Below are 15,722 nucleotides of genomic sequence, written 5' to 3'. Positions count from 1 at the left end.
TTATTCACCTTCGTGGACAGCAGCCGGGTGAGGAATATTTCCGGGATGGCCTTGTGTCTTTGCTCCTGCTGCGACTCCTGGCGGTCGTCAACGGGTTTAACCAGGTGCCAGTACTTGACGGCGCCGCCGTAGTGGCTCTCGTAGTTGTTGTTTCGCGAAGGTAAGGGGCTGATGGTACCATAAGTGGCAGTGCCTACGCATCAGAGAAAAAAAGCAAAACAAAAAGAGATAAATAAAATATCCTCTCGGTGCTCCCCGTTTACCTCAAAGCGGCTCCATAGCCTGGAAATTTTATGTGAGTGAGCAAAGATACACTCTGTGTGCGCTGTAATAACATTTTACGTCATTTACTTACCGCAACATTCTAACGAGTCATTCATATTCCAGCTCAGGATTCGGGGAATCAAAAGTTTGTTTTGTTTTTTTGGCAATGAAATTCAACTATACACAACACAGATTTAGCAGTCAACGACCATAACGGAATAGACTGATGTGCAAAAAAATTTTTGCCCAGAATTGAAGAGCCACTTCGGTGCCCGACTGCAATAATAAAACATCCTCATGCAATCGGCAAAGCGTACAGGGCCTCATTTTTCTCCTGCATGCGTGCAGGCTAAAAAACAGCTCGTTAAGGGCAAACGGATCAAATTTCATCTACATAATCAATATATAAATTGTTTTGTCTGCGTGCTTCTCTTGACAAACAAGAACTCTGTCGATCAGCGGTATGCCACCTGTACAAAAGCACTGGCTTCCGTGTCACTGCATGGTTAAATACGCTTTTAATGTACAATGTGACCTTATGGTTCTAAGAAGAACTAGCGAGATCGTTGACTTATTTCTGATAGAATTGTTAAGCCTGCTATCACTGAGGATGGGTCCCGCTGCAGGATATGCTCAGAAAAGGATGTCAGGCGTCGACAATATTATACACGAAGCCTTAATGTAAAGCGAGATGAACAAAATCTAGCTGAATGTTTTGGTTTGGTATGGTTTGGTTTGTGGGGTTTATTGTCCCAAAACGACTCAGGCTATGTGGGTCGCCGTAATGGAGAGCTCCAGAAATTTCGACCCCCTGGGGTTTTTTAACGTGCACTGACATCGCACAGCACACGGGTGGCTTGCTTTTTACATCCAGCTAAAAGAGGCCACCGAGGCCGGAATTCAATCCCGCATCCTTGGATACAGTATTCGCGCGTCCTAATCACTGCGCCATCCCGGCGGGCCTAGTGCGAATGTGTCATTAAACAAGAATACATACCCGCTTGGAGTAAGGAAAATGTACCGTCTGAGTAGTGTTCTGAAACAAAGCGGCATTAAAGCATTCAGTGCTAAGGCGAGCGGCAGCAGCGGCAAAGGAGGACTCGATGCAAGAGAGGATGAAAAATTGAGCCTTGACTGCAGTGGAAATAATATTGAGGTTCCTCTCTGCTTTGTATGCTACACAAGAGCACAGATGTGCTTCAGCAGCTCGCCATGGTAGCTCAGTAGTTAGGGTGATCAAGTGCTGAGCCTCAGAATGCGGGTTCCATACCAGTCGTGCAAGTGGCGTTTCGACAGAGGCAAAACGCAAGGCGCCCATCTACTGTGCATTGTCGGTGCACCTAAAGAAAAGCTAAAAGCTCTAGATGTTCGAAATTTCCGGAGATATCTCCTACAACATATCCTTCACAGCCGGTGTCGGTTTAGAATGTTAAACACTATATTTCAGATACAGCGCATGCGTGCTCATAAGTCTTAGTATGCGACCAAGGAAAAGGCTCTAAAGGTTTACTTTTCCAGCTTATTATATCTCACTCTTACTGAGTGCCATCAAAAGTGCTTTTAACAGACTTGTTTTACTTCGGCATGGGAGTTCTACCCCAAACTAGGAAACTAGGAGAGGCAGATTTGACGGCATTCTTATCATGCATGCGTACGATAAGAGAAGTGCGGCAGTCCAAGGTATGCAAGAAATTCCTGCACCAGAAGGACCGCTGATAAACTCCAGAAGTTGCTTACGATGCGGTAGATTGTTTCCGAACGCGAGAAAGAATCATTTTGTACGTCCTTGCCGTCATTGATGAATTGAATGCACTCATATACACCACGGCATCGTTATCACTTGTTTTCTAAGTGTTTGTCCGGAAAAGAGCTTATCCCAGCAGACACCCCATCACCTTCTACTGTAGTTAGAAATAGAAAAGAAACCCAATACCGCCTCACTAATGAAATATTGAGAAGTTCTTAAGCTTGCCTAAGAAAATGATAAGGTTTTGGGTTACTCAGTTTACCTGACAGTTAACCCCCCCTCTTCCTTTTCCGACTAGACACTTTTCTGAGAAATCTCAATACCATGAGTGAGAGAAAACCAACGAACTTCAATGGTTCCGGAGATATGACACCCACCGATGGAACCCAATTAATTTCGACACATCGCTGTACTGGCTTTATCCAGCATACGTCCAGTTGGCGATTGTGTTTGGCTGAAGAGAACACGGTCGTCGAACTCAGCCTTGTTGCGCGCTGAAGGAGGCATAGTTTGGGTGGACATTATTTTGGCTGCGCAATTTTCTGACAGTTATTGTTCAGGCGTTTCTATTTGTACGCTCCGTCATTACTAGGTCCATGTTAGATGGCAAGCACCATTGAAACCATATTATAAAGGCCCAACCTACGAACTTAACTCCAGGCTATAAACCATTCAGTAATTGTTGGCATTGGTCAAGTAGTACATTGTGATCAGCGTGGTCCCACCCTTATATGCATCCGCTGAAGCCTTTGAATAAAGGTGAAGGGAATAGGCCGCAAATTCCTAGAATGTGAAGTATGCTGTTGGCGTTAGGTTTCCTCAAGAAAATGGCTAGTTTCGACAGCCTTACTGCGGGCGCATTCATATTTGAACTACTCCACACTCGATGTGAACCGCTTCAAGGTCGTTTCTGCTTGAGGAAACCGCGAACATTCAACAAAAAGGCCTCAGGTGATACAAACGGCGACGCTTAAGAGTTGTTGACAAATAACGGTCCAGAACTACCTGGCCGCAGCCCTCAGAAGAGCTTTCTTTGCCCGTATGGACCCTGTCTACTAATTTCATCAGTGAATGGAACGATTAATGCACTTTCAAAATTCCTCTCTAAACTCTGTTTTAAACACCTGTCTTTTATTTGAAAGCTTTACCTTCATTGTCAAAAAAAAAATTACTATTATCTGTGCTCCTGAAGCCCTAATTGAACGAGAGCTCTACCTTCCAAAATGCTCCAAGTAGATTATGAGGCGAAGTACAGTACCTTAGCGCTGTACTTTTCCCTATCGTTTCATGAGACATGAGCCGTTATTGACAATTTTTTTATAGTTTTCCACGCCTTAGACGCCTACTACTCTATACGCGTGAAGCATATGGAAGACTTTCTACCACAGAACTAAGCTGCCACTTGTCAGCTCCTGCTAAAACCTGCGGCTTCTTGCAAAAATTTCTACAACGTGTTCGATAAAACACACACAGAAAAGAAAAGAATAACGCAAAAGTGCGAGCTGTAGCCCGCGCTGCAGGTGAACGGATTATTGCTACAGATGCAAATTCTCTTCGGCAGCGTGAGTTAAAGCGATCTTTCACAATGGCCTGGCGCCAGAGAGCTTTATCGCGCCTCGGCACGGCAATGGGCGCACTCCGAAACAATGGCGACGTGAGGCTAGAGACAAAGGCAGCCCACACGGTCATTAGATACGGAGCCCTATTTGGGACGCGGAGGTCTTTGCATTGGTCTAGGCTAGGTACCAAGGAGAGGCAGTGCAGTGTCCCACAGAGCACGTGAGAAATAGGCACACAAAGGACCCAACAAACAAAACATATGTTTGCCTGCAGGATCGTTTGATACTCCAGCTGTAGACATATTGAAGGACCTGCAGTGGTCACAATTTTATAACGTAGTTATTAGCCTAAGGTTCTCACATGCCATTCTTCTGCACTCTATGTGTGATGCGAAAAACTTCATATTCCTTGTTGATCTTGAAACAACTGTTTTCTTTCTTTTTTTTTTTGCCTGGGGACTTCGATACTTTATAACATAAATTAACATAAGCTGTCACAAAAAGTTTTTCGGTCTGGAAATAAAAAGCGCAGTCTAGTAATAAAAACATCAGTTATTTGCTCTGAAGACTACCGGAACTCTGCAGATTCTCTCAAACAAGGTCGCCGATCACTTTCGGGAACCGCTACGTTGGGCCTGACTTTCACACTAATTATGCAGTTCAGATTTCTTGCAAGACAATAATCTATTCGGGCCAATAAAATTTCATATGTGTACGCAAGTATTGCACTGGGAGTTGAAACCCACCAAGATGTCTCGTCGCCGCTTTTTGTGAAGAACCTCCACCGTAGGCCTGCCATGTTACATTAGTGCTCTACGACATTCGCTGGAGAATATGCTCTCAGAGCTGGATGCGAGGCTAAACAATCTGGTAATCTTTGCAGAGTAGCCAGATTTCGAAGCGCATTATTATCGCTCGCGTGGTCGAAGTGCACTGCATTAAAGCAGGTCACACCCTATCGAGAAGATCAACTCCTGCCCTCACATGGAGGGATATTCACGGCTTGTGTACATGTCGGCGACATTTTGCTAGCCAAATAGACTAACGCGGAAAGTTTGGGTAATAGAACATGACCAGCACGCCCTTAACCTTACGTAAAACGAAGCAATCTTCTAAAAGTAACCACGAAAAAGTAAACACCATTTTTGATTACCACTGCCTTCATCTGTGCCGAGGCCTACGAATCAGAGTGACACAGCTACATGTGATTTTATTCACCGCGACAAGGTACACAAAGAACCAAAACGTTCTATAAACGAGGGCTACAGGTAGAACTAATAAAAAAAAGATAGGTGAAAGAACAGAGTCCGTCTTAGAGTACTGCTTGATCGCGTGCGCATTTTCAGTAAGTAATAAACTATGTGAAGCAGGGGTGTGCCCAAAACACTGCGAGCAGATATTGCGCAATATCGCATACAAATAGTTCCACTCAAAAGCTGCCACCACCCACGTCGTAGACGTCTGTCGGGAGAAATCATTGGTTGGCATGGTAATGAGCTAAAACCACGTGACCTCTAACGGGAATATAAACACCCCACATTCCCTTAAAGATAATGATTCGGGAGGAGGATCCAAATGAAGACAAAACTAGCGGGGAAGGTCCTCTAATGGGGATATTCATGAAAATAGAGGTACTCCAATAACATCACATTGCCGCCACTGGGGGCTCGAACCAAGATGATCTCTATAGGCCAAGAAGGTTTTTTATTGCATGGGAAAGGCAATGAAAGCTCATTGACATCAAGCATGTTACAGGCACACAAAGTGGAACTGTTTTGACGTCAATAACTTACTCACGTGCGTTTGGGGTATGTAAGAATGTTAGCGTAATCAAGAGCTTGCCGATGCAGTCAATTGAACCAGTCACTGTACAGACGTTTCGAAGACGTTTCGTAATCCGTCTGTTTTTTCTTTTGACTATGGTTGGTGACTGCTTTATTTTATGTTACTGTAATAATAAATTAATAAATTTAAACATTTTAGCAAAAATATTCTAAGCTCGCGGAGTTAAAATGCGGTGGAAAAGGCACTATCGAGCCTGCACTAAAGGCGAAGAATAACCATCGTCCTAGTTTTTAAGATGCGTTTTCATGTTTTGAGCAGCGGAATTAGTTAGCTGAAAAAAAAATTTGAAGTTCCATTTCCTGAAGGAGTGAAAGCACTTCACAAACGAGATATTTGAAACTTCGACTAACTTCACAATACCAGACATATGCCGTGAAATTTAAGAATGAAGGCGCGAAAAAGGCCATGAAGATGCATTCGGAAAACCAAGGCACGCCTTGTAGCATAGTGTACAAGTCGATAAAGAAAAAAGTGTCATTTGCCCTGTTTACGTGAACCTCATAACGGAGGGTCGAGCTGGGGAATTGAGTTGAGTCGACTCGACCCTACCGGGTTTACGTGAACCCTACTCAACAAGCGCAGAACTGGCTCTGGATGAGCTGCGATGAAAGCGGCCCCTCGCGTTGAGGGGAAGAACTAGGAGACGGCGCCAGACTCCGGTTTTTCCTCCGCGCACCTCTAGTTTTCCTTACTGTTCTCCTCTCCCACCGCGTCCCGACTCAGCCCGACAGCTTTTACATGCTTCCTGAAGCGGGGTCGAGTTCAGTCAACCCACCCCCTGCATGCTTCTAGAAGCGGGCCACCAGTCAACCCAACCACTGCGCGGGAGTTGACTGGACTCAGCCCGTCGTCTTCTCGAACCGACCCGACGGGGTTTACAGGAACAAGATAACCGGTTTTCGACCCGATAACTAAACTCAACTCGCTTCTGCCGGATTAACACCGCAATTGTACTGCGTTTTCCTAATTTCGAACGCCCGCGTCTTGATCTGTCCTCTGTCTCACTTTTGCAGAGGCTTGGAACTGCAGCCGCCTTTTCTTTCGATCTTTAGCTATTACAGTACAATACTATCCTGTTTAAAAAGGTGACCAAGTAAGACTACGAGATAAGTGAATGCAGCGTGCTGCGATTAAAATGCTTACCGTTCTTACAGTAGCGTCTCTTCTTGTTGACCAGGCTCATTATTGCGGAGTCCTGAATACCGTAGTGAGCAAGCGTGTTCAGCTTGACGCATCCATGCACTGTCTTTGTGGTGAGGTCTTCATCCTGAAGGATCAGGTGGCCGCCTCTTCCGTGCCGCCATTCTAAAGAAGAATGAAACAAAATAGCACGTTTCGCTGAATTTCACAACCAGTGTTTTATTTTCAGAGATAATAGAATGATGGGGGGGGGGGGGATTCTCATGCATTGCTGTCAGTCCTTTCATCTGGAACACTCAAAGCAATGATTCGCACTGAACACTTTAGCCGAAAGGCCTGAATAGCAAACAGTATCTACAGTATTAATAGTAATATGATCCTTATGGCGATGCCGACACATTCGGTGATATACTCAAGCTTGAGTCTTAAGGTGAGAACACAGAGTAAGACAAGAAAGGAGCGCCGACTTTGGCCCGCCGCAACGCATTTGGCATAGGCCGCTTTTGCTACGCAAAAGCCGAGCCCGCGTCCGGCGCTCAGCTTCGCACTGTACTCTCTCCCTTTGCTCCCCTTTGTTCGGCGCCGCGGCTTTGGGAACACTTTCCTCCGCTCCTTATCCTGCTTACAGAAAAGTCTCGTCTATGTTTCTATACAGGCTTTAGTAGCTCTAGTCGATGTTAAATCCGAGCGCCATCTATCGGACTTGCCACAAAGCTGTCTCCGATATAGCGAAATTCTGCCCTTCCCAACAGCGGAGTAGGAACTCCTGCCTAGCTTACTGCGTGGGTGAGAAGGGTGCAAATCTAAGCAGCAGCTGAAACTATGCCGCATACATTATCACAGGCAATCAGGAGAATTCATCGAAGTATATGTTCCGTGTCGTTCACTACTGCGCATTTAGTGGATTTATACAGCCCGCTTTTTAACAACTTCATCCGTTCAGAATGATGACAAGACCAGGAACAAAAAAAAAAAATCGACTTTGTATTCTTCCCTTGGCATGCTCCATCTGAGCATGTCGAACATCAGCGAGCTTGCGCCATATGCTTTATCTCTTAATATTTGGTGCACAGCCACTAATCGTGCTTGCGCAGTCACTTTGCTGTAAGCCGCTTTGCTGTAAGCAAACACTTCTCTTACTTACCAAGGTCAACCTCAGATATCAGGGGCCTCATTGAGCACGGCGTATTCTTGTACAGTGAGTCCAAAACCTTGGCCTTTACTTGACTGATGGTATCGCAATCGTTTACCCGGCAGAAGACTTTCTCGTCCTGGTCTTCCTGCACAATCTGAATGACCTGCGGGAAACACAAATAAAGTTTGCTTATGAGCTTGTTTCAGATACGAGCGCTGTTCAGATCGCTGTGTTAGTACAAACTCGTTTAAAATGGGATTAGTAATATTTCAAAAACTTTGCCTTTGCCTCTGTTTTCAAAGAACATCTGTAATTTTATTCATTTTTCTTTTAGCTCGGCACATAAATTGCGAAATTAAAGTTACAGAACACCAAAGAATTGCCTCATACAAAGCAACTTCCCCTGTTCAGAGTAAGAAGTAAGAAGCGACCACGGATTAAGAAACCTGCGCAAGCAATCTTTTTTTACAGCGTTACAGAGTTTGAGGTTGTAATGATTCCTTTTTTTCTTAGGATAAAAGTACATCTTAAAATCAATCTGTTTATTCAGACATGCCAAACATTTTCTGCATATTAAGGCCCCTATAAATTAAACATATATCATAGCCATTTTTCTCCAGGCTTAAATTCCAATAATAATCTGTGAAAACACTCGCAAGGAGTTGGACGCTTTTCAAGACGTGCTGTAGTGAAAGTTAAATGTGATGTACAGTCTTTGTCAGAAGCGTAGAGCCCAGGGGTCTGCTTCTGAGCTACTTCGTGCGGCTTGTAATGTATTTACAATATTGCAAATCTCTTGAGAGTAAGAAGATTTTTTGCCCTACCCTCTCCAAGGGAAGGGCCTCCACTAATGCTAAATCAGCTCTACTAGACGGCTCAGAAGTAGACCCCCCGAGCTCTACACTTTTGACAATGGCTGTACCTTTATTTGTACTGACCTGGACCCTCAGAATTCAGCGTACAAATAGGGCCAAGAAGGATGGCATAACAAAATGTCGGCTCATCTATATCGTTATGTATGTAGCTCTACTTCCTGAAACGCCTGCTTTGTTTGTAGTGGACGTGCTTATAGCAAACAAAAAAAAGTAGAAAGAATAATCCATACGTATTTTTATTTTGACTAAGCATGCACACTATACTGGAATACGTTCCGATATTTTGTATTGTTACGAGAAGACAAGGACGAAGTGTTTCCCTCCCTTGCCTTACGGAAGGGAAAGGCAGATAGATGACGATGGTATGAGCAAGGGAAACACTTCATATGAGGGGAGCATCAAGGGTGGAGTAACGATATAGTGTCCATCGGGAATAGGGGGTACAGAGCAGAACGTGGCGTAAGTTGCGGCTTCAGCTGGCAGGCGGATAAAGTTGACACTACAAAGGCGATGCACAATAAGAGAGTGGGTTTAAAGGAAAGGGAAGGTTTAGTGCAACGATGCTTGTAGCATAGTCTATGATGGCTGCTTATTTCAGTGCCGGGATGCCAGTTACAGAGCTGGACCTTGTACGTTACAAAATATAGAGCATTGTGCGCCTGTTTTAGCCCAGCTGTAAAACAAATTCAAAACGCAGGTAGCGCAAAATGGGCTTTCAGGAATTATCATTGCAAAGCTTGTAAAACATATCATAAAGGTAACGCGAGGTGCGTTAGAATTGCAATTAGAAGTTTCGGTAATATAAAATACTCGGTGGTATTTGTTGGAAGACAGCTTGCATGCTAGCCGACGAGCTGAAAATGCATGATAGTGAGGTTTTTTTTGCACCTGACCAAATCCACTCCTTCAGGCTTCGTTAAAGGACACTGAAGTCTTTCAAGCATATGATGCAGTTATAACAAGGTCAGCCTGAACTCTTTGAAGATCACACTCATACTATTTAATGTCGGCCGAATCGCTGCACCTTCCGAGCATGAATTTCGAGCTCGCAACTGTGGTCAGCGCATGCCAAGGCTCTTAAATGGGTTAGTCGGTTGCTAGATTCGGACATTAGGAACAACGCCAGGTCATTACATAATGTCAAGCGTTACCGAAGTGCTTGCCTGTTTCCCGGAGAACTACCCTAGTGTTATTTATGACTGCGCTGAAACCAACCATGGCAGTTAATACGCTGTTTACTTTGCTACAGACAGACGTGCCGCCAAAGGATGGGGTGATAAATTATTCTTTTGGGGCATGACATTGATTATATCACCGCAGAAAATAGCAACCTTGCGTTTATTTTGTAGAAAAACAGCAAGTTTAATTGCTAAAATTGTGTCCGAATAAACTGATCACTAAAAGCTCCTTTACGTCAAATCGGATTGCAAAAAAAAGGTACGAGCATTTTGTAGATACACATAAACGTGGCTGCTCTGGGTGGCGTCACTTAATGAACGCTTTCGATTAAGCAGATCGTGTACAATTCAAATATGCTCATAACAGGAACTTTTAGGTGTCTTTGTATGCACGTATAGAAAGAAAAAAAAGTTTTCAGAGCTCCTTTTAGAAAACATCTATAAAACACCTACGTTTGGAAAGATATATTGCGACGGACTAAAAGAAGATGATGCTGGCAGCAGCGTAGAACGGAGGATTCGTGTTAGGACAGCAGCACCAAACTCTTCTCAGCTTTATCTAATCACGTCCCTTTGATCTGCTGGTCGCCATTTAGCAATAAATTGTCACAGTGGCAAATGAATCTGAAATGTTAGCTTTCATCCACAGTGCTTAAATAATAAATATAGGTATGTAAGGTAAGGACATAAATACTGATAATGTAAAAATTACGCAGGCGCTGGCATCAGGTAGTTCAACGAAACACTGTAGGCCTATAGACGGCAATTGTTATTGATACGGTACACAGCACACGATCGGGTGTCTTGCTGAAATTCCATTGGCCAAAAAAGAAAATAGCTTACCACAGGAGAGTACTCTATCTGCTCTCTGAGTAGCCTCTCTTCAGAGAGTGAATAGCGGGCGTCGTGGGTCACAGCGTCCACTGGACCCTTCTCCACTTGATGCTTAATGGCGCTGAACAAGAGGAAAAGGGACCGTCCTGCGTGCTCCTGAAAGATGCACAGAACCTTCATTAGTAACGGATAACTATCTTGCATCCGCTTGGTTTCGTCACGGAAGAGACATGTAACACATAATCCCTTATACTTCTTTAATTAACGCTTGCAAATGAGTGGAACGTCTTCTACTAAGCCATGCTCAGAGTAATAACCGTTTGTTAATATCGTGATCATCATAATCAGCAACATCATCGACAGCCGGATTATTCCCCCAGCACTGCGAAGGCCTCTTCCATATATTCCTCTAATTAACACTGTCCTGTGCTAGCTGCACCCATTTGATCCCTGCGGACTTTACCTCATCCACCCACCTGATTTTCTGCCACCTCTTGCTGCACTTTACTTCGCTTGGTATCCAGTTTATTGCTCTTTTCGATCGTCAGTTATCCAGTCTTCCCACTATATGCCCTGCCCATGCCCATTTCTTCTTCGTGATTTCCACTAGAATGTCATTAATTCGAGTTACTTTTCTGGCCCACTTTGCGGGCTTCCTTAGCGCTTAACGTTACACCTACCATTTTAAGTTCCATATCTCTCCGCCTTCAACTTAAGTAGAACCCTCTTCGTTAACCTCCACGTTTCAGCCCCATAGGTGAGTACAGGTAAGATTTAGTTATGTACTTTCCTCTTGGGCGATACCAGTGAGCTGCTAGTTATAATGTGGGAGTACTTGCCAAAATAAAGCTCCATCCCAAACTTATTCTCGTAGTTATTTCCCTTTTGTGGTTCGAATCAGCGGTTATGTAGACATATTCGCCTACCACTTTGCGGATAAAAAAAACTCCCGAATAGCCCTTTAAAGCCGCCCTTGCACAATTATTATAATGCATTAGCGTTTCAAAAGTGTTAAATCGCAGTGACAACTTACTCTTGGAAGTTCCCTTTCGTCCGCAGTGCTTTTATATATAAACGATTTTTTTGCAGTTATTTAGGTACGAAAAAATATTATACAAAATTTACACAGGTAATGATGCCACTGGGCTTAAACTTTCAATAAGCAGAATTAGACGATGGTCTGTACTAATAGTATGCGACGCTTTACAAACATAGAGACCGCTTAACCAAGAAGGCAGAAATGGAGCCTTTTTACACTAGAGAAAAAGAAAACGAGAAATACTGAAGTCGCCCTCATCGGCCAATATCGCAAATAAAATGCACGCGTCGACAGCAATTTTAGGCGCGAATCTCGGAGGCTACGCTATATCGCCACTCTTTTCACAACGGAGGCAACCCATTCTTTCCGCTGAAGGACGTCGCCAGTTTAGATCGACCGGTGACAACATTGATAAGTGTATTTTATTAGAGTCTTTTCCTAGCGCCAGAAAGACGGAGAGAATCAGTTTTTTTTTTTCTGGATCAATAACTGCGTAGAATCGCCACCACTGCATTTAAAGGTCGCCGATTTGCATGATTTGAGATTAAAGCAAAGTGGATTGCTGGGCGAGTTGGTTGGACATTACGTTAAAACAGCCCTAGAAACACGGACAGGTATAGGAAGACAAGCATACATCGCGCAATGTGTGTTTTTCTGCCTATATCTGTCCTTGTTTCGAGCGCTGTTTTAACATAACATTCGGAATTTGTTTTTTATTTTGTGAGTGCACTATTTGCAGTGCTCCTGTGAACGGTATACCACGTGTTTGTACATATAAAGAATTTGTATATTATGTATCCTAATTATTAATGATGTGCAAGTAGCCATTATGCGTACTACATTTTATCGAACAGCTCATTACGAGAATATCTTGCGACCAAATCTAAAACTACGCTTGCTATCAATACTACGACGTCGGCGTCGCCATTTATTTCATGTTGCAATGATGCGCGTCCGCACCGCACGGTATCCACAAGCGTTCTGTCTATCTTGTGCCTGCCCCGTCTTTGGAGTAACGCAAGTGAAGCTGGCAGCGCTAGGATCTTAAATCACTATTCTCCAACGGTTTCTGTAAAAGGCAGAAAATGCTTGCATAATGATGCGACACTTTGCTCACAAATTGATGTCTTTCATTCCTAAAGATTTCAGCGGCAAAAACGCAATGTGGGTCTATGTAATATACCTTATATATGCGTTATCGAAACGGCTCCTACCTAATTTTGTTCAACGTTGTCGGTCTCAGAAAAGCAAGAGTAGTGGCCTTAAATGGCTATGACGTTCGGCCGCTGAGGGCACTGTAGCTCGATCGACAAACAAAGGCGTCCGTGTGCCAAATAAATCACAGGTGCTGAAAATTAATCCTCGGTTCTGCGCTACCGCATCGCTCACAAAGTACTAGTTCGGAGCAATAAACTCCACGCATACTAAGCTATCCAAATAAAAGAGACTCCATACTGTAGCGAATGCTTTCCCAGACATCCAGCGGATATACAGGAAGTCCCAGCTAACTAGAGCCGGAAGTTCTGGCGTTCTGACATCTGAAGCTTTTTTTACCACAAATAATGAAATAGAGATTTCTGAAGGTGCTCCTCAACTTTACATATCCCATTCATTGTCTAAAGTCAATATTTAATAATACTAACAATTAATCTATTAACAAATAATTATTGCAAAATAAATAGCTGTCTGTTTTGCGCAAGGTGGCTACCAGCCGTAGGAAATTGGTTTTGCTGGCATACCTGAAATATTTTATATTCTGACCCTTGCCTCGAACTATCTGGGACACCCGGTATATAATGAAGCCCCTGAGCATGAGATATATTAAATGTTCCATCAAAACAGTTAGCATGGGCTCGAGGTAACATCAAGTTACGCTCGGATATAATGGCGCCAGCAAGCTTTGATCAACAAGGTTGTGAAGAGAGACGTACATGAGTGCGCTACTGAAAATCGCTACTCACTCCTTTTACAAGGATCCTTGCTAATTATTGGATTTCAGTTTGATTCTATTGCGAAAAAAATATTTAGCATATAGTTTTTCTCCACGAAACGAACACAGAAGCAGCTTCCATAGCATACATGTTAATTCAGCAGTACTTCCACAGCAGTGCGGCTACATCAGCAAATACGGTTCTTTAGAAAATAAAGCCGAATGCATTGATTCACATTGCGAAATTGTCAAAACGTATAGCCATTCCATTTTTCTATATCCTTCTTTCCAGCTTTCACGGCCCTTACCTTTATGTAACCATACATGCACAGTGCCATCCAGTTCGTCAGCATCTTTTCGACCACAGATTCAGTCCTGAGTAAGAAAACGACGAACATATTCAGTTTACTTCATGAGCATCGCCACGTGCTTTGTATGCATTGCTTAATTAAACCCATTTTGAGTACAGCGAACTACACCTGCCATAAATAGCTAACTTACCTCCTCAGCATGAGTTGAGGGTGCTTTGTGCCAACATATTTTTCCACAAGCCTTATTAGGAGTTCCCTCAAAATGCTAAAACAGAAAAGAATTCCACATGAGACAAACATCAGCACAAAACTACTATTCAATGAAATACTGCAAAAGCATGTATCGTCCAGTCTAATTGGTAGCTTTGAGCTACATGAAGAGCGATCATACTTACTCAGTTGCGTACTCCATCTTATCTAACAAAATAATCATTAGCAGTGATGCCACATTCACTCTGAAAAGATGATCACAAAAAAAAAATGTTAATTTACTGTTCTTAATTTAGAGCTCCAGATGAAAATATGGAAACGCATGCACTTACTTGTCTCTAATGCTGAATGTGTTCTGATTCTCCAAAGTGTCGATGAATGTCAGCAGGAAGCTCTTATTATTGATAAGCATCTCAAAATTCGTCATCGCAACTTCGTAGTTGTTGTAAGGGCCGTTGATTTGCTGCAAAAAGAATTGCACTGATTAGCGTATTGAAAAATGCTTGTTATGGACTGTCACGTGGGCTGTACAGGGCTGGAAGAAAGTGGCATGATTTCTTTTGTGTACGTAGTTCGTGACTCAAAGAAACAAATGATGTGGGAAACCCGACATCATTTTATCGAGATATACTATATTTGTAAACAATATAATAGAAATTAGAGCTCTTATATTGCTGATAAAACCTTATATACAAATATTGAAGCAACCCTTCTGATTTTAACTGAGCTAAATCCATGACGATAAAACATGGACGTTCATGGGTCCCATGTATTTATATTTATTTCCAACCTTTTCACTTGCGTCAAGTAACTCCACAAGTTGTTAAATATCTTAATGTGTTAATTGGTGCTGGATTTTTGCGGCGTTTCTTTATTTCTTCATCCTGACAATATCCGCCGGGGTGGCGCAGCGGTAAGACGCCCGACTACTGTGCCGGAGTTCCCGAGTTCGAACCCGACCACGGCGGCTGCGTTTCGGTGGAGGTGAAACGAAGTGGCGTCCGTGTGCTGTGCGATGTCAGCGCACGTTAAAGATCCCCAGGTGGTCGAAATTACTCCGTAGCCTTCCATTACGACTCCCCTTTCTCTCTCTCCACTTTCTCTCCCACCTTCCTCGCTTCCCTTACGGCGCGGTTCAGGTGTCCACAGAGCAAGTGTGAAAGATACTGCGCCTTTCCCTTCCTGTTAACCAACTATTATTAATCCTATGTGCGGCCTAGCAAATGATAGTAGTAGAGACAGTTCGGCGTTCCTTATACAAAAACGAGTGGCAAATGTATGACAATGAATTGAAATAGAAGAAATAAGCTCATTCCAGGAACTTATCTCAGAAATATATAATATATCTTTTTATTTTGTTAAAGGACGCATGTAATGGCTTACTTTGACCTCCTGTAGAATTGGACTGTTTGGCACTCCCGGGAAAAACACTTTCATAATGTATGCCTTGTGGTCAAGCGTTGGTATTCCGGTAGCTTGAATGTCATTGTTGAGGTCAGTCATATCCGTTTGGAGCTCGGCAAAGGCTGCACAAGATACAAACATCAAAGATTTCCTATTATGACGAGCCATTAAATTTTATTACCGGGCCCAATTTCAAATCGGCTGTTGACCACTGTACATTGTTCGCCATGAGAAAACTAAAAAGTTGACTC

At 43.3% G+C, this 15,722-nt stretch overlaps 1 protein-coding gene across 1 annotated transcript in view; it reads right to left on the bottom strand.

Moving 5' to 3' along the window:
• The window catches only part of LOC146208335 (plexin-B-like), a 115,744-nt gene that overhangs the window by 6,546 nt on the left and 93,476 nt on the right, over positions 1-15,722 (bottom strand). Inside the window, exons 23-31 of the mRNA XM_084592785.1 lie at positions 15,451-15,593; positions 14,400-14,530; positions 14,253-14,312; positions 14,048-14,122; positions 13,855-13,921; positions 10,587-10,733; positions 7,700-7,853; positions 6,559-6,720; positions 9-193 (exon numbers count right to left, since the gene is read on the bottom strand). Of these exons, the coding sequence (XP_084448911.1) occupies positions 9-193; positions 6,559-6,720; positions 7,700-7,853; positions 10,587-10,733; positions 13,855-13,921; positions 14,048-14,122; positions 14,253-14,312; positions 14,400-14,530; positions 15,451-15,593 (1,124 nt within the window). The remainder of the gene's footprint in view (positions 1-8; positions 194-6,558; positions 6,721-7,699; positions 7,854-10,586; positions 10,734-13,854; positions 13,922-14,047; positions 14,123-14,252; positions 14,313-14,399; positions 14,531-15,450; positions 15,594-15,722) is intronic.

This window comes from Amblyomma maculatum, chromosome 1 (assembly GCF_055883805.1).
Source record: "Amblyomma maculatum isolate TAMU_Amacu chromosome 1, ASM5588380v1, whole genome shotgun sequence".
Lineage (NCBI taxonomy): Eukaryota > Metazoa > Arthropoda > Arachnida > Ixodida > Ixodidae > Amblyomma > Amblyomma maculatum.
Note: the sequence above shows the minus strand (reverse complement) of the source record. Positions and strands in the feature narration are given on the sequence as shown.